Source organism: Apostichopus japonicus, chromosome 15 (genome assembly GCF_037975245.1).
Source record: "Apostichopus japonicus isolate 1M-3 chromosome 15, ASM3797524v1, whole genome shotgun sequence".
Lineage (NCBI taxonomy): Eukaryota > Metazoa > Echinodermata > Holothuroidea > Aspidochirotida > Stichopodidae > Apostichopus > Apostichopus japonicus.
Genome location: NC_092575.1, coordinates 12,443,315 through 12,468,105, shown reverse-complemented (window position 1 = coordinate 12,468,105; position 24,791 = coordinate 12,443,315). Strand labels below are relative to the sequence as shown.

The following is a 24,791-nucleotide window of genomic DNA, read 5'->3' as shown; positions in this document are numbered from 1 at the left end:
AAACTATATACATTAAATCCACACTGAAAAAATAAGCTAGTCAATATTGCCACGGACTAACGTTAGATTAGTCTGTAACGTTAGTCAAAGCACACGGACTAGCAAAAATCTTCGTTTCATCGCTGCTTCTTAGTTAGTTTACACTGACTAAGGAAAATATAATCGCAGCTTAGTCGGTGGCGACGGACTAAGGTATTTTAACCCATGGACTAAGAACGATACGGACACCCGGTTTACGCCATAATTGTAGCTTAGTCGGTGTCGACGGACTAATGTATTTTAACCCAATTCGATTCACTTCAATTTGGAAACCTAGAGGCAACGGCACCTTGCTGGGCTTGGCATAGTTTCATACGATCACTCTAAGCAACTTTCAACCGTAAATCACCCAAGAAGGTCTTTAGAAGAATGGAGGTATTAACTGCATCATCGGCCTACCTGTTATTCCTTTAACTTGAAGGTAAAATTAAAGTTAATTGTTAGGCCACTGGCACTAGTACTGTATTATGGTTAGTGTAACGCTACCGTTGTCACGTTGGCGTTTCGCAATACACAAGTGCAATGGCAGTGAGTAGCCTATAGCCTTCTACTGGGTACTGCAGTGCATTCTCAACACTAAAGTGTGCATTCTAAACACCAATTAACAATGTGTTATGTGTGTATTGGGCTAGATTGAACAGTGGCACATAATCTTCTAATTTATTCCCAAACAAATGCTGGAACTATAAGGCTCAATAATTTATTTGAAGTCTACACTCATTTGGTAAAGATTTCCTGTAATTTCCCATGTGAATCTAAATGGGTAGGCTTTGTGATATTGAATAAGCAAGGCTAGACCTTCAAACGTACAGTCACAGTAGGCTGAGCAAATTATGTTGGCTAGTCAACAGTATTACATGTTGCGAGCAGTCAGGATGCACGCTTCAGTTCTATTTAACCTTTTCATTTATCATTTTTAGTATTTAATTTCCGGTCACGCCCAGGAAACAATTGCGACATTCCTTCACGGTCGACTTGCTTACTGTAAGAAGTATGAACCGTTTTTTCTCAGGAAAGCTTGATAGTCTTGAAGTTATTATAACATGTGCTTTTAGTATACTGCCAAAAGAGTAAGTTGTTGTATATTTGTATAGATATTTTATGTCGAAGTAACGGAAAATATACTATGTTTAGTTTGGTCTAATTGCACGTTTTTTTTTCTGTCCAATGTAGTGCAGGGTTCACTTGCGCCAATTCAAATTATTCTGTTTATGTATATGTATATGCATCGATTCTTAGATTATGATGTTTTTTTGACATTTATTTGTAATTCAAATCTGTTTAGTAGCAAATTTTAAAGGTTAAGATTAATTAGTTTTCTCTTTTTGATCCTAGATTGAATGAAACTCATTGGCGTAAATAATAGATCAGATGATACAGTTTAACGCAGTTGCTAAAACTCTGGGTATTCTCTAGTCTTCGCCGGTCCATTATATACTTTAGTACTACTAGTAAGACTAAATCAAAACGACCGAAGACAAACTTAGTGTAACAAAGTACTGATTCTCCTCTAGCCTAGGTCTAAACAGGCTTGTTATGTGAGCAAGCAAAATAACAACTAAAAACGATTAGGCCTATAAATAAGTTGGCTCAGTGCATTTCTGTTTCTAAAATTTTATATTTTTAAAGATCATAAAAACAAACAAAGATTTAGCCCATGTTTTATTATCTCTGTATTCTGGGCATTTGATTCTGGTTGCAATGGTGATGACACTCTCGTTCAAATTTTCAGCTATGTACAGTCTGCTTCAAACTTTGGGATTGTTTTTTGAGACTATAGTGGAAGCAAATCTCACATAACTTTGTGGTGACAACTTTATTTTTTTTTTTTCAAATGATGAATACTTTGCTGTTTCTTTTTTCCAGCAGGAATTGAAAAGCCAAATTTCTAAGTCAAGGGTGAGCTTTCCTGTGATGTACGACACCAGTGTGGAGGCAACAACAGAAGAGGAGAATTGTGTTATATATAGCTTAAAGACATGTTTTAAGATGATATATTGGTACCCTTCGCAGAACAAAAGAGTTTATCCAAGAGTCCAAAAAGCAAAGGAACAAGTACCATAGAGAAAAAAGATGGAAGAGTGAGTTTAACTATTGTACCCAACTGTTTAATGATATTTAAGATACTTTTCATAACCTGTTTTAAAAAAAAACAGTCTAGTTTATCATTTACGTGCAAGCTTCATAAGTTTGGTCAAATTTTCACTGATCTGTAGAGCGGGAGTCCAGAGGGTTTGGTTAGCTGGGAAGGTAACCAATTGCCTGGTACATCACAATGTTCATAATGCATTCCTGTATATGAAACCTGACGACTGGCAAACCGACTGTGGTGGATGTGGCTGGGAGAGCAATTTTAAAGTCACCTAATAGCTAACCTAGAGCAGCTTTCATGGTAACCACATCAAAGTAAGAACAATGTGTCAGGTATGGCCCCAAGAGCAACAAATGGCCATCGCCAGTAATTATTGGTGGTGGGGTACCCCTGCCAGTGATCTATAATTGACCCCTCACGGCTGACCTAGGTCAGCTCATGAGGTAACCACTTGAAACCTACTGGAAAATGTTGGTTAGGACTTCAGATACAAGGGATGGGCATTGCCAGTAATTTTTATTGGTGGGGTACCCCTGCCAGTAGACCCCCAATATGCCCATCCCCTCATTGACCTAGGTGAGCTCATGATTTGACCAGTTGAAACCTACAGGAAAATGATAGGTATCACTTCATATGTAAGGATGGGCATTTCCAGTAATTTATATTGGTGGGCCACCACTGCCAGAGTCCGCCCATCCCTTACATATAGAATCCTGTCAATAATTTTCCAGTAGTTTTCAACTGGTTAAATCATGAGCTGACCTAGATCAATGAGGGGGGGGGGCTTTTGGGGGGTCTACTGGCAGGGGTACGCCACTAATATAAATTACTGGAAATGCCCATCCCTTACATATATATAGAGTCCTGCCAATCATTTTACAGTAGTTTTCAACTGGTTACCTCATGAGCTAATCTAGGTCAATGGGGGATGGGCATTTTGGGGGTCTACTGGCAGGGTTACCCCACCAATGTAAATGACTGGAAATGCCCATCCCTTACATATGAAGTGATACCTATCATTTTCCAGTAATTTTTCAACTGGTTATCTCATGAGCTGACCTAGGTCAATGAGGGAATGGGCATTTTGGGGGTCTACTGGCAGGGGTACCCCCCCCCCCAATATAAATTACTGGAAATTCCCATCCCTTACATATGAAGTGATACCATTTTCCAGTAGTTTTCAACTGGTTACATCATGAGCTCATGTAGGTCAATGGGGGATGGGCATTTTGGGGGTCTACTGGCAGGGGTACCCCACCAATAAAAATTACTGGCAATGCCCATCAGTTGTATCTGAAGCCCTAACCAACATTTTCCAGTAGGTTTCAAGTGGTTACCTCATGAGCTGACCTAGGTCAGCCGTGAGGGGTCAATTATAGATCACTGGCAGGGGTACCCCACCACCAATAATTACTGACAATGGCCATTTGTTGCTCTTGGGGCCATACCTGACATATTGTACTTACTTTGATGTGTTACCAGGAAAACTGATCTAGGTTAGCTATCAGGTGACTTTAAAATTGCTCTCCCAGCCACACCCACCACAGTCGGTTTGCCAGTCGTCTGGTTTCATATACAGGAATGCACTGTGAACATTGTGATGTACAAGGCAATTGGTTACCTTCCCAGCTAACCAAACCCTCTGGGCTCCCGGTCTATTGGGATCATTATTAACATGATTAACATAATTATTAAGCTTTGAAAAATAACTTGGTGTTATGCTGTGCAAAGCTAATAATTATTTGGTAAAGCTTCTATTTTTGGCTTATAATTTGAGGGACCTAGATTTAAATGTATACCTCCCAATATGTTATAAAATTTTAATGTAAATGTATGTTTATGATAATGTGAGTTATCATGTGCTATATCTGTATCTGTGCTTACACGTATATCATATTTTCTGTTCACAGGTCAATAATGGTGCAGATTTTGGCTTCCTGAAAACAAGTGGGAGGCCATTTGTAGTTAAGAGAAACACTCTTTGTTCGTGAAGACTTAACTGGTGTCGATTTGGGGTACCACTTTAAAACGAAAGTCATGAGGAACCCTTGCCCAAGATTCAACTTTGCATTATTGTGCAGTGCTATACTTTTGCGATTCATGTTTGATCCATTAACTTGTCTTAACTTTGTTGGGAAAAAAAATCAGATTTTCAGATTTTATTTACAGTGATTTCTTCTCTATCTGTCGAAAGTCAGCCTTTTGTAGACATCAGAAGTTTTATCAGAAATAAATACTGCCAACGTACACATTATTTGTGTTTCTTCTGCTCTCTTTTCTTTCAGTGATGCTAGTCAGTGAAACTAGTCGGGTTTAATTCTTTCAGTGATTCTAGTCAGTGCAACTAGTCAGTCGATACCGACTAAGAAAGGTTAGTCGGGAGAGGCACCATCCTGACTAATGTAAAACCTGCTATAAACTAGTCGGTGGCTCATATAAATTAGTCGGTAAAGACCGACTAATCTCACCAACTAATGTAACTGACTAATATACATTTACCGACTAAGAAATTGTTGATCGACTAAGTTGACGGACTAAGATGACCGACCAAGGAATCCAACTGACTAAGGAATAAATTAGTCGGTATAGCAACTGACTAAGGCTATGTTAATCGGGAGAGGCACCAGATGGACTAACGTTATGTTAGTCGGTGAACCAATTTAAGTTTTCAGTGCATTTTATTTGCCTATTTTCTTTCTTGAAAACATTTGACCATTTTATATTCAATTTTTCTTGTATTCTTAATTGATTTATTTAACAGGTTTTACAATAGGGACGAAATCAGCTGGTTATTAATACCAAATTGATATTTTATATGTTGTAAGATTTCAAGTATTGTAATATGTGAGTAGCACGTGACAGTTATACATATCTGTACTTCAGATACTTACTTTGAAGCTTTCTCAATGAGTACGGGAACTTGATGGCAGTATAATATCAGTAATAATAAAATAAAAAATCACAAGTTATGTCCAAACGGTTCCCATATTGGAACGCAGGCCTGGCGAGAGGGAGATCGGAAGACTTTGAGGTTTGGGGACACTTAGGCTGCCCGGAAAAAGTGGCCTGGAATATCTGGGATATATAAACGAGTGCAAGAAGGGGGGGGGAGTGACGTTATTATCCTCGGGGTACGTCCTGGCTCTCGGTGGGTCTATCGGGAACATTAAAACTATTGCAATTAGATAGATAGGAAAGGAGATTAACGTTTACTTCTTAGGGAAGACTTAACAGTGAACGACGAATTTGAAAATTGTTGAAGATAATAATTAATTGAAAATAATAATAAATGGTTAACAGGGAAAGTTGGAAATTAAATGAGTCTAGATATATATGCAACGGTAACATTTAATCATATTTCATTGTTTTTTGTTTGTGTTGTGATTTATTTGTCTGATGGTTTTCAGATGTACCCTGTGGCTGATACTCAGGGAGTGGGTCAGTACTGAGGGGTATGAGGAGGGTGGCACTCGCCATTGTATTATACTTCTCGTCAGATCAAAGCGACGGCTTTGAGGACAATGTTGCGGTAAAATCATGACATTCTGTTTGAGAAAACATAGTCGGAAACTTCCAAACATCTGATCAGGGAGATGATCCATCCAGGCTGTCTGGTATAGCCTACAATGATTATCGGCCGAGAACTACTGAATTCACGTAAGGGGCCACCAGGGGTGTCACTTTCTGGTGTGTGTTGGGGGGGGTGTAGCACTCCAAAATAAATTATTTAACGTTAGGCAAAACGACTGTCATCGGGAAGCTGGTGCGGTTTGTCTAGAAACTTATGACGTTTTTTGGGAAAGCATTTGTCGGGAACATGATCCACTTAAGCTGTAGAGTAGAATGATGGTCGCCCGGTTTGTCTGTAAGGAATTGGTATACTGTACGAGTAAATGATGCATGATGAATGATGCATGATGATGCACGATGCATCATTTCAAAAGTATATAAAACGCGAGGTGCTGAAAGCCGTTCCACTGACAGAAAAGAACTTAATTTTTGTCGAAATTCGACTTTTTCAACTTGAAAATATTGACGTTTCATTTCGAAATTTCGTCGTTTAAACTCAAAGTTTCGGCTTGTCGTTTCGAACTGGTTTACTCTTATGTGACATAATAGTTTGAAAAACGTTAGCAAAACATTGCGGCATATCTACTGTTGGAAACCATTTTAAATCATAATATGCCTTAGATGCACCATTTCATGCCTTCCACTTTTTTTACTCGGGGAAGACCGCCAGACACCTCCAAAATGGAATCAGCTTTAACGACCTCATGACTACACCCCCATTTTTACACCCCAATTTTTAATATTCTGGATTCTCCACTTTGTTCATCATAGTGCGTTGCAAACATAAAAATAAAAACGTTTGAGTCAGGGGTATACGAGTTATGAAACCTTCGAGACGTTTTGTTGGGACAAATAGAGATGTATTGTCAGGCAAAACTGCCGACAAGTCGTCGAACCTTATAGTGAATACCCTGCGGAAAGTGTAATATTTACAGTAACGTCATGATGGTATGGGGCAATAATGCACCTTTAAAGAAGACACGATTGACGAACTCGCTGACTTTCCGTTATGGTTTAGTCTCATTTCAACGACCGCTTGATCAAATTTCGTCAAAATGAGATCAATTTATTCATATCCAAAATTCTCGTAGAATGGTAGTAAAGTTAATACCATATACTGCTACGCCATCCCAGTCAAGATTTTGACATTTTCGACTGAGTTTTTCTATAATAAATGATAAATCCCTAAGCATAAGCCTGCATATAGTACGTTAACTGAGCAGTAAACCAATCTTCCACACACACACAAAAAGAAGAAACCATTAAGTGTTACTATGTTTATAAAGTTTGCAGACTTCATCTTTATTGACCTCAAACGACATTTGACCTCTACAAAAAAAAACACTACACTCACATACGACGTATAAATTTCATCCAGTCTGAACATCTAGAGTTACAATGTTTGCACTGTTCAGACTGTGACCTCTTTTGAATTCAAATAAACTCCCACACCAAAAGAGTACAACAGTCGTTCTGTACTATATCTAAACTTTTAATTACACTAATTCGTCAGACATTGCCTCTATTGATCTCGCATGACCTATACCCTCCACAAACATCATCGGGAATATGTGCTCACTATGTGAACCTACGTACTAAGCACGATCTTCAGCTAAGCTTAAACTTTGAGTTATCGTATTAACTAGGTTGTCAAATTTGGACGGTTTGACCTCAAATGACATTTCACCTTTTACTAAAAAAGAAACAGGTTTCTTCTATTTAGCATGGATGGGTTGTTCACGTAATAAATATGACATTCAAGTAATGTATGCTTGTTTTGTGTGTTAGCAGCCCGGTTACCATGCACATACACATACGCGCCCGCGCGCACACTACTAGCCAACTTGACTACGTAGGTTACTCTTCCTTGCCTGAGGCAAGTAACATTTTTTTTTTTTTAAAAAGACTCAATAATGTTTTCTTTCTTACATAACTACAAAGTTTCAGTCTGTAACGTTTCCATGTTAGTTTCATTCTGTGACGTTAACTGACTCTTGGCTTTTCTTATTCCTTCTCTCACCTCTGGATTTTTGGCACAGAAGAAGATGAAGAAAACAACACCTTGGAGGGACGTGAAAATGCAGAATAATGCTACAAAGGCATTTATCTTCCTCTTTGGCAATATCGAGAGAAACCCAAAGATCCAGGAAAGGCCGAGGAGAATCCAGAACAAAACAAATTGTTGTATCCTCGAAATCACCTCTGCCTTCTTATTCCTCTGAGCGTTGGTCGACAGAAACTGCCGAAAAACAACTGTACGTACGACTGCGATAAACAGTGTTGTGTTGAAGATGACCAACAGAAATACCTCCAGGAGAAATCCAAAGTAGAGTGGTTTGCCCAGTGGTAGGAAGCAACTGAAGAAAAGAAGCCGTTATCATCATTTACTTTGGTTTTCGTGATGAACTGATATTAACTGAAATAACTTATATAGCAGACGAAATTAATCGTGTTTGCTATTTTACGTAACACTTACTATCTTCAAAATAATCGATAGTACAGAAAGAGAGAGAGAGAGAAAGCGAGCGGGGGGGGGGTGGGGTGGAGGGGGAGTGGGACGATTTTCTTATTCGATGGTTCATGCAATCATTGAAGCAGTATGGAGATTCATTTAGATTAGCATTGCTTAACTAGTGTTTAGTTTAAGTAGCGTTTCGATTGGTTTTAGAACACTATTCTGTTAGTAACACTATTCGATACTAAACTACTATAGAAACAACTTACAGTACTTAATTCCCCATGTCTTTCGCTTCATTTTCTTTTCAAACATTTGTAAAGACAAAACTCGCAAAAGTGGCAAATTTCCGATTTGCATTTGTGATTAATATTTATTATGGAAAAGTATCTGGGCAACACAACAGAATCAGCTCAAATTCTTCTCATACTGTCTATAAGTAACGTTCACAAGGAGGGAGAAAAAGCTATACTGTTTTCAATGGCAACCAGGTATTGCGTACAAAACTTCATAGCTTTGCTATAATTCACGGACTAACAAAAAATGCTCCTTTTTTCCCCTTTGGGTCTGTAACTTTGCGTCACTTGGGCCAAGATTTGTAAGTATCCGCACCCTGTCGGATATCAGCACCAGATCTCTTTCAGATCGCATCAAGTTAATATCTATTTATGGAGGTTTATGATACGATGCAGAAATGACAGTACCCGCACATTCTACGTTAACTTTATTAACTTTCTTCATTATTTTCAACTTGTAGCTTTTTGAGTGACCTGTGACCTTCTTTCCATTGTCCCTGGTGAGAATCTGATAGGCCGGATATTTCTTCATATATCTTTTTTTTTTCTTAATCTGGTTTATAGTATAGAGGGGCAGTATAAAAGGAGGTTGGGTGTTTTTAAGGGCGTTGAAGTCGACACCCTTGTAGGAGATGTGGGGTACTCCCCACCCCCACAGATTTAAGTTAACTTGTGTGCCTTCAAGAATAAAGCCATATCCAAGAATGTAACCGAGATTGTATACTGGTTGGAATAAATATCTACAACTGAACCAGGCCTATACTTATAATTCTTATCGAATTGAAAATTGAAGCACCCAGTCGGACCAATGTACTTTTATAGACTTTTCTTTCATGTCCTTCTTCAAAGGTGTACATTTACTGGCAGCATATCAGTATCACTACACTGTCTCTATCAGAAAATAGGTTAGGAACTGTTCGTACTATCAGTACGGGTGCTTTGAAGTATCACATTAGAGGACAGTATAAAGTGGTATTTATAGCACTGGGGACTTGTCCCAACTGGCTGTTTGGAGGTATCTTACTGTGCATATTTGTCAGGCCTTGGTAGGAAATATACAGTCAACACGGGAATGAGCGGGAGCCCTGTTGATAAACCAGCATACAAAGAGTTTGTCAAACAATGGAAGACGAAACTGAATAGACTTTATTACACGTTGACATATCGGTCTTCTTCCGCACCAACCCAATCATCTTGCTACGAACCGAGATGACCTTATGTCATATTATATGTTCCGGAAGACGTCAATATAATGAAGGAAAAGTCATTCTTGATTCTTGAACATATATTTCACGTAATGTAAATAACCATAAACAATGACGTATAGGTACGTATATCCGTAAAGAGTAGCAGCAAGCATGGAGAGTGATAATACAGTAGCGTGCATGAGTATTTATACATACAAACTTAATGAGATAACATGGGATGTAATTGGCTAACCAGCATCTTATCTGATTGGCCTATAATATAACAGTGTGATTGGTTATATGACAATTAGACTTATGACGTCACATCACACTTTACCATATACTATGACACAAGCAAGCATGCTTCTTTAACTAATGTGCATTTGTGTGCGACTAAAACAGAATAATGTTGAATATCACCCAGGAGAAATACTTCCAAAAGAAACAATCATAATTCCCTTACCGTATGCTAAGACACAAGCGATTGGTACAAAGTGGCGAATAGTCGACCTTTCATATTTCACGAATAGAAAGTACATGTTTACTGCCTCGACGGACATCCAGCAAACTGTCGTCAGGCCAAAGTAATGTACAGTTGATGCAAGGTTCCTACAGATAAGGGGATTATGGAAGAACAGATCCCCAGCCAGGAATGTAATGTAGAACGCGATCAAGGACAGGAATAGATTAATGTGGATCTTACTCGCTTCTTTTGCTCGAAGCGACCTGTCGACGAGACAAAGTGAAAAAGTGAAAAAAATATATAAATATATATTTTTCTTAAAAGCTTAATATAGTTCAGAATATTCTTTGTTTAATTTTACTCCGAAATTTGATGTATCAAAAATATCAATCACATCATATTCTTTATATTATTTGAAGTAACATATATTTCTTCATATTTGAACTTTTCTCTTTCTTAGAGGTCGCCCCCCCCCCCCCCGCAAAGAACTGGAAGTTAAGGCCTCATCAATGCAGCAATATCCTTCATTAATATGTTTAGATATGGTCCTGAAGCCTTCATGCCATTTCCCATTACAATGGCAGTTTAGGTTACGTAACACCCCATACTAAGAATAAATAACGAATAACGGAAGGAATAACGAATCTCGTGTGAAATGTTGGTAGTTATCACCACTAACTGTTTCACGAGTTATTTTGTTACTTAATGAAAGAAAATGAAAGAAAACAACCTACTTGACACCAAGCAGCAGAAGAGTACAAGCAAGAAGACCTATCACTGAGAGAAGTGAGCCTACCCAGGTTACCACGGTCAAGAAAACATCGGCAATGGGTGGAATATTGCCAATGCCCTGTTATGGAAAACCGAGAAATATAAACTATTGTCCTGATCTCATTAAAATTATAGTAAAATGTCATCTGTATTTATCACTCGTGTAATTGCGAAGGATTTTTTTTTTACGATTGAAGGTTTTATCCACTGTAGTGTTATAAGTATGATAAAGAAATGTAAGAGAACATTTGATCAGTAAACATGATGTCTTACGACTAGCACAGCAAAGCTCGTAAGATGATTGCATGTACATATCGTGTAGTTCATTTTCTCAGTTAGATTACAGCCTTCTTCAGACCAATACCCGTCATCAGTTCCCTCGGGCACAAACCAGAACACACACATCTTATGAAATACAAACTCCGTATCGTTAAGCAGCTGAAATGTAGAATAGAGAAAGGCCAAAGATGTAATCAAAGTATATGACGGTTATCCTTATTCATATTCTAAGGTACCACCTTGTGGGGCATGTGCATGGGCCTAAGTTAAGTAAGTACATGTTCAGAGGAAGTAACATAAGATATCAGCAACCACCAAGCAAGGACTTTTTAACGTCAATACAAACCTATACAAACAGCAACTTCCCAAAGGTTAAATTTTTTCATTGACTAAGTAAACGGCAGAAAGGGGAATACGAATGCTTTGTTTCAGATGAAATGTTATTCTTGTGTGTGTGTATTTCTGTAATTCTTATATGTCGTGGGTAGTGAAGTAAGTAGCCTAGCATACACGATAGTACCGGCATCATACATAGGGTGTTTTTACACTCGAGGAAACCTACATATTCAATATTCAAAATATATTTTAGAATTAATTAAATGTGTTTAACTCTACTATGAATGATCGTTAGGATGACTTCATTTGTTGTTGTTGAATGATTTGAACCTACTTCGGATGTAGTGTTCGGAAACGATGCAACAACAGCATATTCTGTTGGAAGATTCTTGACAACAGAACCCTCAATGTTTGCACCGATGACTTGACTGGCGACAGAGCTTCGCAATCTGCTGTTATGTGCTGCTCCATCCATACTTTGATTTACCGTTTGGAAGAAAAGACTGGAATCACTGTACAAGAAGAAGCTGACAGGAACAGTTGAGTCAGTAGAATTTGATTTTTCTGTCGAGAGAAATGTTGTTGAAATCCACTAGTTTTTATGTATTTTTTTTATTACGTGCGCATTATCTAGACATGCTTGTAGGACTATATTAACAATATTTCATTTGAAAAACGTAACATTTAAGAAGAACATGCAAATAAATAAAATTGATTAAATAAACTTGGAACTTTATAATTTAATCAAGAAATTTTGACCACTTTGGTAAATAAATCTTTATCTCATAAACAATTGTTGGTATCCATGCTTCAAATTCCATCAACGTAAATATCTTAATATAATGTTTATGCGTTAGTTAGGGTTCATCAAATGTCCATCGTGCGTTTATCAGATGATGAGGTTAAGAACAATTGTAACAATTATAACATTCTAAGACGATGTTTATGTAGTGTTTTGTAGGAATGAACAGGGTTAACAAACGGTGTTTACCGGGCGTTTATCGCAGGGTAATTGACCCACAGAGGTATATGCGCCCGTGCGTGCATAATCCTGCGATAAACGCACCGTAGACCGTTTATGAACGCCATTATTAACATTATATAGAATATGATATCCACCTTCCATGGCTGTTTGTAAAACATCTCGGTGAATAAAGATGGACGTTCTGTTTGCCCTGGGTGATGTATTAATTGCGTTCATCAAATGTAGTTCACCATCGGTTACACTTCCTCCGTCCTCATCGGGCTCGTGAAAGAATGTTATGAAGTCTGCTAGCTGTGGATCCAGTTTTACTGCTACAACAGCAAGCTTATCTTGCACTTCTGTGAAGTTGTTTTGGTTTTGTTGAACGAGAGATATCTGCTGTTCCAGCAATGATATGATCTTGTTCGATGATGTTGTCTGGAGGCTTTCTGCTTCAAAGTTCATAAGGTTGTTAACAGTTCCTATGAAGGCATTCGTGACCTATGCAGTTAAAGTTTAAAAGAATATCAGTCGTGCATTTAGCAGCATCTAATGTTATGGATTGATTGATTGATAAAACTCAATTTTTAGTTTTTTTTAAAGCTATATTGGTATTCAACAGCCTCGTCGATCATTGAAGTGATAATGTGCACATTAATAAGGAAAGGTGTTTCATGATACGAAACGTAAAATACAAACGCATATCAAACTTTCAAACTCTTGGCTTGTTAACAAAAGGACATTGAAAGGTGCACTATGTTACGAAACGTAGCATGCAAACAAAGAGCCGAATGTGACACAATAGTCATATATATATATATATATATATATATATATATATATATATATATACATACTAATCATCCTTTATTCATATATAAATATATATATATATATATATATATATATATATATATATATATATATATATATATATATATATATATATATTAATCATCCTTAATTCACTTTACTAAAACCTAATGTATCAGTTGACAATGATGATGTTACAGACGGCAACAGATAATTATTGAATTTATCAATATCAAATTTTATAAATAATTGAACTGTCATAGCAGCAAGTTGTAACGAAAAATGGTATATCTCAAACAGTTCAATAGGTAGGATCCAGCCATCGGCTGGCGTAAACCTACTGGCGTCATCCATAGCCCACTTGAGATGAAACTTTATACATAACATGTAGTTTAGAAGTACTCACCTCGGGTGAGGAAGTATTTGTGTCCACAATTGATTCTAAAGATTCTGCTACCTTGCCGACAACTGTTTCATCCGAATTTTCAATTTGAAATGTGACCACCACTAAATCCTTAGCTACCTGCTCGACGTTTTCTTCTGTAACAGTCGTCTGTAGTAAAATATTATCATATAACCTTACTTCTTGATACATGCCAATCACGATAGAAGGAGATAATATAAAGTGATAAAGCTATGCATTGGAAAAGGAAATGTCCTTCAAACGTGAGCGTGAACCCTAACACTAGATAAAACAACCACTTTGGTTAACTCACTGTTTAACTTAGATCATACACTGTCTAGGGAAGGGGATAAACTGACAGGGGCCCAACCACATCGGTATACTTCTGGAAGGGGTGTTAACCCTGCCAGAATTACGTCAGATGGTTCAGCCAGCCGTCCTCCTGCTTCACTGTCAGACCGAACAGTACAGTACAGCAACCACATGCAGTGAACAGTACATAAATATGTGCCGTACTACCCAAAGAGTTCCACCATGTTACATTAGAGGACCCTTCATTTTACCAAACTATTCCCAAAAGGGGAGGGGCCAACCCTCCTCTCATATCGTCTATGCTACATCATATTTTAACCGCTACCCTTGGCTACACAAATAGTGGTTGCGCCCACACAGACAGAACACTTAATTATATTATTATTTCTTGTAACATCTATAGCCATGGCAATGCTATATTTTTTTTTGATATGTGGCTAATAAGGATTTATGTGTTGGAATACTCAAGACAGGACTCCCAATCTGATTCCCAATTTCCATTAACATTGTTGTCCACATTTATTATCCGAACAATGAAGTTACTTAACTGTTTCTTTTGTTTTCGTTCTCTATGTACATTTCTTATTCTTTTCCTTTTTGTCAAAATGTCCTTTTGATGAGCTAAAACTATTCCACTTTTGATTTTTCATTTCTGGTTATCAATATACGATCAGTTATCGTCTATTATATATTGCTTCCTGGTAACACACAATCCAATAAATTTATACTTCAGAGTACTACTTGTCACAGTGGTACTGTGTGGCTCAGTAGAAATTTAATGTTTGACTTTAGTTGCTTAATAATCGACATTATAAAGGAATACCACGGTAAGGGCGTCCAGGCTTGGCTTAGGTTTATTCATGAAATATTTATTCATTTTTGGTCACTAGCTTTTGTTTATAATATTAGCTTTAATAATGAATGGTTTGTACATACACCTGCTATCCTCTGTATTTCCGTGAGTGCGTCCTCGGGAGAAAAACACGTGTTCAATTGAGGTTCCATCCACGACGAACCTTGGCCGCAATCTCGGTGTGCTAATGGTAAGCCAGCTAATAAAAAAGTTAAAGACGTTAAGACAAGATAAAAAATACAAACACATACGGAAGCAAAGAAACCTACAGGAGTTTTCGGCATGAAATTTCAGCAGTTATGTAACGTTCTTGATAAGGCTACTATGTGCATTATTTATAAAAATATATATATATATACTTTGTGTAATGTCCTCCAAGTTACTTCAGGGATTTGGGCTACAGTATGTGAAACTAAGAGGTTTTTTTTTGTTGCTACTTCAAAGAATCCAACTGAATGATCTATGCAGTGCACCCCTTGTGAGAAATGAGAAAGGGCAGATTGCACACTCCTCCCACCCAGCTCTTTGCCCCTGTGGAGAAGAAGAATGAAGAGAAGTAAAAACTTAGTCAGCAAGAACCTAAACAAAAACCATAATATTTGAATGTTTCTTCATTTTTACTGGAATGGTTTTCAACAGAACTGGATCAGATGAATCGACTATGAAGAAACAATTAACAAACTATGAAGAAAGAAGACGTGGAGAAATGATGAGAAGTTAATGAAATATTGTACTAACCGTTCGTAGAAACATTCCCACACATCTCCATGGAAACATAATTGTTTCCTATAATACCTTCAGGGAAAGTCAACTGAAGTCCACGGAAAGAGAGCGTTTCATTTAGACACCGACCATTTTGAGTAATCGCTAAAATAAGGAAACCAAACTTGTAAATGCATATCATTAAAACAGGGTATTGTAATTCAGTTACGTTCGTAATACATGCACCACTGTCAGGGCCGAATAAAGCAATGGTTTACAAAGTGTCTATCTTACCATACCAACTTTCGATATCGAAAGTAATAAAGTTCGATATAACTCTCGCATCCGCACATTCGACCGCACATTGTTGAAGTAGCCGAAAACACCGACGCCAATATTACAATCTTACAAATACAATGTACAGCTACTATATGCAATTTGCTGGTTCCACTTGGTATACATGGTAAATTAACTAGTTGAGACTAGTGGAACACTAGTAGTTGTAACTCTGAGCTTCACGCGTTTTAGCGATCGTCAGACAACTCTGTGTGTGTTGATACGGGAGTTGTCTGACGATCGCTAAGACGCGTGAAACTCAGAGTTACAACTACTAGTGTTCCACTAGTCTCAACACATATTCCGCTCTGTCCACTGGACATAGAGCACTCTGCGCCAAGATAGACGCCAACCAACCAACTCTCTCTCCACCTCTCTCTCCACCTCTCTCTCCACCTCTCTCTCTCTCCACCTCTCTCTCTCTCTCTCTCTCTCTCTATATATATATATATATATATATATATATATATATATAGTTGGTTGGTGGCGTCTATCTATCAATATATATATATATATATATATATATATATATATATATATATATATATATATATACATACATACATACAAAAATCAATTACTTGTTGTGGTCTCGATACGTGGCAAAATTGACGTCGGGTTCTGAGAACTTGTTGAAGTAGTTGATCCTGGAAAATATAACAAACAGTTTAAAATATGTGAAGATAAAATATATTAAGAGTCATTTAAACCGCTTTCCTGTACACAATGTAACTATTTCTACCTGTTAAACAGAAATCTTGACCCATAAATCACTTACTTCTTGTGGTCTCAATACGTGGCAAAATAGTCGTCGGGTTCTGAGTCCTTGTTAAAGTAGTTGATCCTGAAAGACATAACAAACAGTTTGAAATATGTGTAGCTAATATGTATTAAGAGTAATTTCAAACCACTTTCCTGTACACCAAGTACCATTTCTCCTGCATAAACAGAAAGCTTGACCAAACAATCACTTACTTCTTGTGGTTTCGATACGTGGCAATGATGGCGTCGGGTTCTGAGAACTTGTGAAAGTAGTTGATCCTGGAAAATATAACAAACAGTTTGAAATATGTGAGATAAAATATATTAAGAGTCATTTCAAACCACTTTGGTTTCCACTAAGTAACTATTTCTCCCGGTAAAACAGAAATCTTGACCAAACAATCACTTTCTTCTTGTGGTCTCGATACGTGGCAATGTTGGCGTCGGGTTCTGAGAACATGTAAAATTAGTTGATCCTGGAAAATATAACAAACAGTTTGAAATATGTGAAGATAAAATAAATTAAGAGTCATTTCAAACCACTTTCCTGTACACCAAGTACCATTTCTCCTGCTTAAACAGAAAGCTTGACCAAACAATCACTTACTTCTTGTGGTCTCAATACGTGGCAAAATAGTCGTCGGGTTCTGAGAACTTGTTAAAGTAGTTGATCCTGAAAGACATAACAAACAGTTTGATATATGTGAAGCTAAAATGTCTTAAGAGTAATTTCAAACCACTTTCCTTTACACCAAGTAACTATTTCTCCCGGTTAAACAGCAAGCTTGACCAAAAAATCACTTACTTCTTGTGGTCTCGATTCGTGGCAAAATTGACGTCGGGTTCTGAGAACTTGTTAAATTAGTTGATCCTGGAAAATATAAAAAACAGTTTGAAATATGTGAAGATAAAATAAATTAAGAGTCATTTCAAACCACTTTCCTGTACACCAAGTACCATTTCTCCTGCTTAAACAGAAAGCTTGACCAAACAATCACTTACTTCTTGTGGTTTCGATACGTGGCAATGTTGTCGTCGGGTTCTGAGAACTTGTGAAAGTAGTTGATCCTGGAAAATATAACAAACAGTTTGAAATATGTGAGATAAAATATATTAAGAGTCATTTCAAACCACTTTGGTTTCCACTAAGTAACTATTTCTCCCGGTAAAACAGAAATCTTGACCAAACAATCACTTTCTTCTTGTGGTCTCGATACGTGGCAATGTTGGCGTCGGGTTCTGAGAACATGTAAAATTAGTTGATCCTGGAAAATATAACAAACAGTTTGAAATATGTGAAGATAAAATAAATTAAGAGTCATTTCAAACCACTTTCCTGTACACCAAGTACCATTTCTCCTGCTTAAACAGAAAGCTTGACCAAACAATCACTTACTTCTTGTGGTCTCAATACGTGGCAAAATAGTCGTCGGGTTCTGAGAACTTGTTAAAGTAGTTGATCCTGAAAGACATAACAAACAGTTTGATATATGTGAAGCTAAAATGTCTTAAGAGTAATTTCAAACCACTTTCCTTTACACCAAGTAACTATTTTTCCCGGTTAAACAGCAAGCTTGACCAAAAAATCACTTACTTCTTGTGGTCTCGATTCGTGGCAAAATTGACGTCGGGTTCTGAGAACTTGTTAAATTAGTTGATCCTGGAAAATATAAAAAACAGTTTGAAATATGTGAAGATAAAATAAATTAAGAGTCATTTCAAACCACTTTCCTGTACACCAAGTAACTATTTCTCTCAAACAATCACTTTCTTCTTGTGGTCTCGATACGTGGCAAAATTGTCGTCGGGTTCTGAGATCTTGTTAAATTATTTGATCCTGGAAAATGTAACAAATAGTTTGAAATATGTGAAGATAAAATATATTAAGAGTCATTTCAAACCACTTTCCTTTACACCAAGTAACTATTTCTCATGCTTAAATTGAAAGCTTGACCAAACAATCACTTACTTCTTGTGGTTTCGATACGTGGCAATGTTGGCGTCGGGTTCTGAGAACTTGTTAAAGTAGTTGATCCTGGAAAATATAACAAACAGTTTGAAATATGTGAAGATAAAATAAATTAAGAGTCATTTCAAACCACTTTGGTTTCCACTAAGTAACTATTTCTCCTGCTTAAACAGAAATCTTGACCAAACAATCACTTTCTTCTTGTGGTCTTGATACGTGGCAATGTTGGCGTCGGGTTCTGAGAACTTGTTAAATTAGTTGATCCTGGAAAATATAACAAACAGTTTGAAATATGTGAAGATAAAATAAATTAAGAGTCATTTCAAACCACTTGGGTTTCCACCAAGTAACTATTTCTCAGGCTTAAACAGAAAGCTTGACCAAACAATGACTTACTTCTTGTGGTCTCGATACGTGGCAAAATTGTCGTAGGGTTCTGAGAACTTGTTAAAGTAGATGATCCTGGAAGATATAACAAACAGTTTGAAATATGTAAAAGATAAAATATATTAAGAGTCATTTCAAACCATTTTTCTGTACACCAAAAAAAGGAATAACTTCTTGTGGTCCCGATACGTGGCAAATTTGTCGTAGTTTTTAATGTTGGCCATGTTAAAGTAGCTGGAAATATAATAAACACATGTGCCGATACACTTTGCTGTTTGTATTTAAATCGGCAAGAGGATGCACATCAAACAAGATGCAAAGAAACCATAATAAATTTCTATGAAAGAAACCTAAAGGCTATTTGGTATATTGTTTTGCGTTTTCGTGGCTCTTTGGTATAGTATTTTGCGTTTTCAAGTCTATTTGGTATAGTTTATTGCGTTGTCGAGGCTACAATTTTTTATTTAACTGCTTATTTGGATAAGAAGAATCTTTAAACAACGCAGTGGAGTAAATTTGTTGGGACGTAAAACAAAACATAACACGAATGAAACCATCTGTAGTATATGTTGAAGCTATTTTTTCGTGATTTTTACATCGAAAGCATTTATGCAGTCAAGATTACTGTGAATTTACTTGACAAACCAAAATATATACAGGAAATCCATCCTTACACTTGCAATGGATTACACTGATCTCAACAAATCTGTTATTATTAGGGTAGCATGGTTGCGTGATAAACAGAAATGATGAGTAGGTATATTTTCATCCAAGAACAAGTTTCACGAGTGAGTGGGTCCAGTGTACCGAGAGTTCACGAGTGAGTGGGTCCAGCTGTGTAACAAGAGTTCACGAGTGAGTAGGTCCAGTTGTGTACCAAGAGTTCACGAGTGAGTAGGTCCAGTGTACCGAGAGAGGACACGCGTGAGCGGGTCCAGTGTACCGAGAGTTCATGAGTGAGCGGGTCCAGTGTACCGAGAGTTCACGAGTGAGCGGGTCCAGTGTACCGAGAGTTAAGCATGATGTTTGATCTCTAGAGTACGGTAAAATATGTCACCTAAACAGAACAAGCATTGTTCGTTACAGGTGGCAAAAGCCTACAGTGTAATTTCGACCTTCATCACCGGGTTCAAACCTGTAGACCTACAATCAGCGTCCATAGCCTACTCGTTATATAAAGCTGGAGGCCCGGGTGCGAATCCCGGTGGAGTCTGGAAGTGTTTTCACTGTTTTTGTTTTTCCAACTCACTACAATTTCAACTGTGCATATATATTAATATATATGGGTCATTCCATATCAAATCATCAGATTTGGAAAATGTTGTAGCTGGACCTCTTCTAAAAATTACCATATTTATTATGTGCTTGGACCATCATAAAATAAGCATATTCTGAAAATTTGAGTTTCGTTGCTTAAAACTTGGTCGAATTATCACGCATTGAAATTTCGCAATTGTCGTCACCGTGGTATTTTGGCAATTTCTTTTTGAGGTATGATTTCTCAGCAGTTAAACATCCTACTACCATCCTATTTCATAAGTTTATAGATTATATCCCATACAATTGGAAATAAACAATTAAGGCTATAAAAGTATTGACTTATGGAGTTAGGCCAACATAAAAGTGCCAAAATAATCAATGTTGGTATTTGTTGCTACAAAATGTGCCATTTTTAGTGATACATTGCTCTAAACTATTTCTTCAGGATACTTGATTCTTTCAGAGGTTTTAATGTCGAGTCTGAACAATGCAAAATAATGATATCAATGCTTTCCTGTACTTTATTATTTTAGTTTTGCAGCTTTAAAGTTGCCTATTCATGCTGCTATTTAGCATGAGGAAGGGTTTTTATGTCAAATTTTGACCAGCGTAACCATGTTAGAGCTGTGAGGGTTTTACATTAGTTATAAGTATAAATTTTTTATACCATACCAAATTTCAGGGTTCTAGCTTTTCTTAATATTAATTTATGAGGTTATAAAATTGCTCCGATGTGCAAAAGAGGTCGCCTTTGACAGCCAATATCTCAAAACGCGTCATGTTGAAATGTTTTTATTATTTTTTCTAGAAGAAATATAGTACCACCCTGCTTGTACAAAAATATCAGGATGGAATTTTGCCTTATTTTGAAATGAAAAATCCTCAAAGTATGGGATTTTTACAAACAAACACATTTTGCCTATAGCTATTTCACATGCGTTTGAGCCTTTGTATTATACTTCAAGGTCATTCAATTCTATCAGTATACATATATATATACACACACACATACATACATACATATATATATATATATATATATATATATATATATCACATAGAATTGTTACGAGGGCCCATTGTAGCCTAACGCTAGTCACTGCTAGTGAGAAACCTAATGTTATAATGTGGAGAGTAATTGAAATTGCCTACGTGATAAATCAGTTACCGTGTCACAATGTTATAATACACGATTGTTCTGGTATATTCCTTATGATGACGCGCTGGTCTCGGGTTAACGTCGGTTTACGTGAAGTCCCGTTGCGCTGTGCACACATTTTCGTGGATTCTCTGGAACGTACGCGAGATATGCAAAGGACTTCCAAGAATAGAGAAACTGGGTCAAGTGTATCGAGAAAGATCTAGATGATTCTTGACATGGCGAATCGTATAAAAACCCGCCGGAGAGTTTCTCAGTTTCTGAACGAATACAAGCGACGACACAGATTATACCATTCTACTATATATCGTCAGTGCTCAACTGCCAGTAGTTTCTGAGGGATTGAGATATCGATAACAAGATTGATTCTACACTTCCATTCAGAAGTTTGAAGAGGACTTTGCTGTGAAAGTACAGTTTTCCAGTCTTTATTTCGGAGAAGGTGAAGAATTTCTGTCTCCGTTGAGGAAGTTCGTTACGCCAGGAGTTGGTGGCTATAAAGCTGATTTTGGACTGACTCTGGTAATATTTGGTCGGCGCGAAGTTCGACTTGTGCTTCACTCGATTGTGGCTGGAAGTCCGTCTTCTATTTTGGAGCATCGCCGGAAAGAAGGTGACTGCTGTTTCTGGGATCGCGAGAAACTTCGTCGAGGACCAGTGAATTTCGCGGTACAACGGACCGAGAATCGTCGTCATCGAGGTCGTGGCCGCTGAGGGATATCGCCGTTGGAAGAGACCAGCGTGTTTTAAAGTGTATCCTATCTTGTTAAGTTTGTTTCCTATGTTGTTCAGTTGCCTGATGATCGGTGCGCGAGACGTACCCGTGAAACTCCGAGTAGCAGTATGGTGATAGTTTAGTTAAGTATATTATGTGATATTCTAGCTCTGCCTTGGCATAGAGCACTCTTTGTGAATATTGACCACCATTCTATGTGATATTATTGGCTCCCTGATTCCAGGTCGAGCACTCTTGAACAATATTTACGCAGAATACTAACCGTATATCATCATGGACTCGTTCAACATGGACTACTCGAGTAAGAACATACCGTTGCCATCGTGTAGGGAATATACGAAACGACTCTTGGAGAAAGTTGAAAGTGTGATAAAACGAATGCGATGGAAAGCTTTCTTCTTCCTGAACTCAGACACAGACACAGATAACACTAGCAGTGGAGACGAACCCAACAGTGACGATTTTTATGGATTCAAGTCCAGGCGAGCGCCCCCACAAATTGAAGAAGTGATAGGATTCGAACGAGACATGCTGGACATAGTGGAAAACATCAAGTTTCGAAAAGTAAACGACGACTTCCAAACAACGCTCACGGAAGACGTGAAGAAAATCAACTCCTCCAAAAGAATCTTTGCCCCAGCAGACAAAACCAGAAACTTCTACGAGATGGACAAACCGAAATATGAGAAGTTACTCTCGGAGAATATAACCCAAAAATACAAGACCACGGACAGCAAAACAGTCGAAGACATTGAGAAGGAATGCGCAAACATCTCAGAGAAACTGCACATTAGCGACAGAATACCCAACACAGCCGTACGCCCCGCCTTTGTCACTGTCAAGGACCACAAAGAGAACTTTCCGAATAGTGTAAAATGTAGACTCATCAACCCCACGAAAGCCGAAATAGGGTGAGCAAGCAAGAAAATCCTCGACAGGGTTAATACCGACATCCGACGTAAAACAGAATTGAACCAATGGAGAAACACCTCATCTGTCCTCAAATGGTTCACAGAGCTCCCACAAAAGAACAGGTTATCATTCCTTGTTTTCGACATAGTGGACTTCTACCCCTCAATCACTGAAGATCTCCTCAACAAATCTCTAGCCTGGGCCAAGAAGTACAGCCCCATCCGCAAAATTGACCACGAAACGATAATCCATGCGAGAAGATCAGTACTGTACGACCATGATGGCAAACCCTGGGTGAAGAGAGACACCACAAAGGAATTTGACGTAACGATGGGGGCTTACGACGGCGTAGAAATATGTGAGTTGGTAGGCCTCCACATACTACACCAACTAGAAGCGAAGTTAGAGGTGGCCAGCGTCGGTCTCTACAGAGATGACGGCCTTGCCGTCATGCGAGATTACTCCGGCAGACAGGCAGACCGCACCAGCAAAGAGCTAGTCAAGATTTTCCAGGCACATGGTCTCAACATCACGGCCCAGACGAACCTAAAGTCGACTAACTTCCTTGACACAACCATGGACCTAGAATCTGGAACCCACAAACCATACAGGAAGCCCAACGATGAACCGCTTTACATACATGTCAAATCTAACCACCCACCCACCATCACCAAACACATTCCTACATTGAAAAGAGGATCAGGGAACTCTCGTCGAATGAGAGAGTATTCAGCATGGCAGCACCGCCTTACAACGCAGCGCTAAAGAAAAGCGGATACGAACGTACCATCACATACGACGACGGGGGCGCACCAACAACACTCAAGAAAAAAAGAAAGAACCGCCAGAGGAAAACCACGTGGTTCAACCCACCATTCAGTAGGAACGTGGAAACCAACGTGGGGTCACAGTTCCTCAAGCTCATAGATAGGCACTTTCCACGTGGGTGCAAGCTGAGGAAGATCTTCAATAGAAACACCATGAAAGTGAGCTACAGTTGCATGAAAAACATGGATTCCATCATCAAGTCCCACAACGCCAGAATTATGCGGCAAAACAACACAACAACAAACGCCACAAAAACCTGCAACTGTAGAGATAAAGGAGCCTGCCCCTTGCGTGGAGAGTGCTTAGCCGACTCAATTGTGTACGAAGCTACCGTCACTTCCGGTTCTGACTCGCGATCATACGTTGGGCTCACCGGGGGTGACTTCAAATCTAGGTACCGCAACCACACGAAGTCGTTTCGCAACAAAAAATATGAAAAGGAGACAGAACTATCCAAGCATATCTGGGCACTGAAAAGCAAGGGGAGAGACTACACTATTGAATGGAACATATTGAAGAAATCCGACACACACCAACGCGAATCAGGATCATGCAATCTGTGTGTGTGTGTGTTTATATAGAAATATTTTAAAATTAGATACAAAAATATGCAAAACAATCTTACCGCAATCCATCTCGTCTGAGCCATCTCTGCAGTCATTAATTCCGTCACACCGCCAGTTGATAGGTACATATTGGTCTAAAGTGGTACATGAAAATTGGTCAGTCGGGCATATACCTGGCGTGAACAAAAAAGAATGAGCGATATTTCGGTGAGGCTCTAAAGGATTATCCATTAACAGATTATTGCATATATATGTTGCCTATATGTATATAATTAATAGTCATAATAACGACTTAATTTATATAGCGACTGATACAGAACAAATCTGATCTAGGCGTTTTA

General features: G+C 38.1%; 1 protein-coding gene and 1 long non-coding RNA gene across 4 annotated transcripts in view; one reads left to right on the top strand and one right to left on the bottom strand.

Moving 5' to 3' along the window:
• Positions 1–91: 91 nt before the first annotated feature.
• Positions 92–4,656, top strand: LOC139980547 (uncharacterized). The gene is made up of 3 exons (XR_011797586.1): positions 92–460; positions 1,906–2,120; positions 4,042–4,656. It is a non-coding gene; the product is annotated as an uncharacterized lncRNA (long non-coding RNA).
• Positions 4,657–6,755: 2,099 nt separating this feature from the next.
• Positions 6,756–24,791, bottom strand: part of LOC139980545 (adhesion G protein-coupled receptor L3-like) — a 34,786-nt gene continuing 16,750 nt past the window's right edge. The window contains exons 2-19 of one of the 3 annotated variants that reach the window (XM_071992266.1): positions 24,510–24,623; positions 18,999–19,064; positions 18,603–18,668; positions 18,228–18,293; positions 17,636–17,701; positions 17,439–17,504; positions 16,650–16,715; positions 16,453–16,518; positions 15,572–15,700; positions 14,917–15,032; positions 13,672–13,818; positions 12,608–12,953; positions 11,823–12,052; positions 11,147–11,311; positions 10,837–10,952; positions 10,103–10,365; positions 9,477–9,537; positions 6,756–8,058 (exon numbers count right to left, since the gene is read on the bottom strand). In XM_071992266.1, the coding sequence (XP_071848367.1) occupies positions 7,635–8,058; positions 9,477–9,537; positions 10,103–10,365; positions 10,837–10,952; positions 11,147–11,311; positions 11,823–12,052; positions 12,608–12,953; positions 13,672–13,818; positions 14,917–15,032; positions 15,572–15,700; positions 16,453–16,518; positions 16,650–16,715; positions 17,439–17,504; positions 17,636–17,701; positions 18,228–18,293; positions 18,603–18,668; positions 18,999–19,064; positions 24,510–24,623 (2,573 nt within the window). In that variant the 3' untranslated portion in view covers positions 6,756–7,634. The remainder of the gene's footprint in view (positions 8,059–9,476; positions 9,538–10,102; positions 10,366–10,836; positions 10,953–11,146; positions 11,312–11,822; positions 12,053–12,607; positions 12,954–13,671; positions 13,819–14,916; positions 15,033–15,571; positions 15,701–16,452; positions 16,519–16,649; positions 16,716–17,438; positions 17,505–17,635; positions 17,702–18,227; positions 18,294–18,602; positions 18,669–18,998; positions 19,065–24,509; positions 24,624–24,791) is intronic. The other 2 variants (XM_071992268.1, XM_071992269.1) reach the window with 2 other exon arrangements.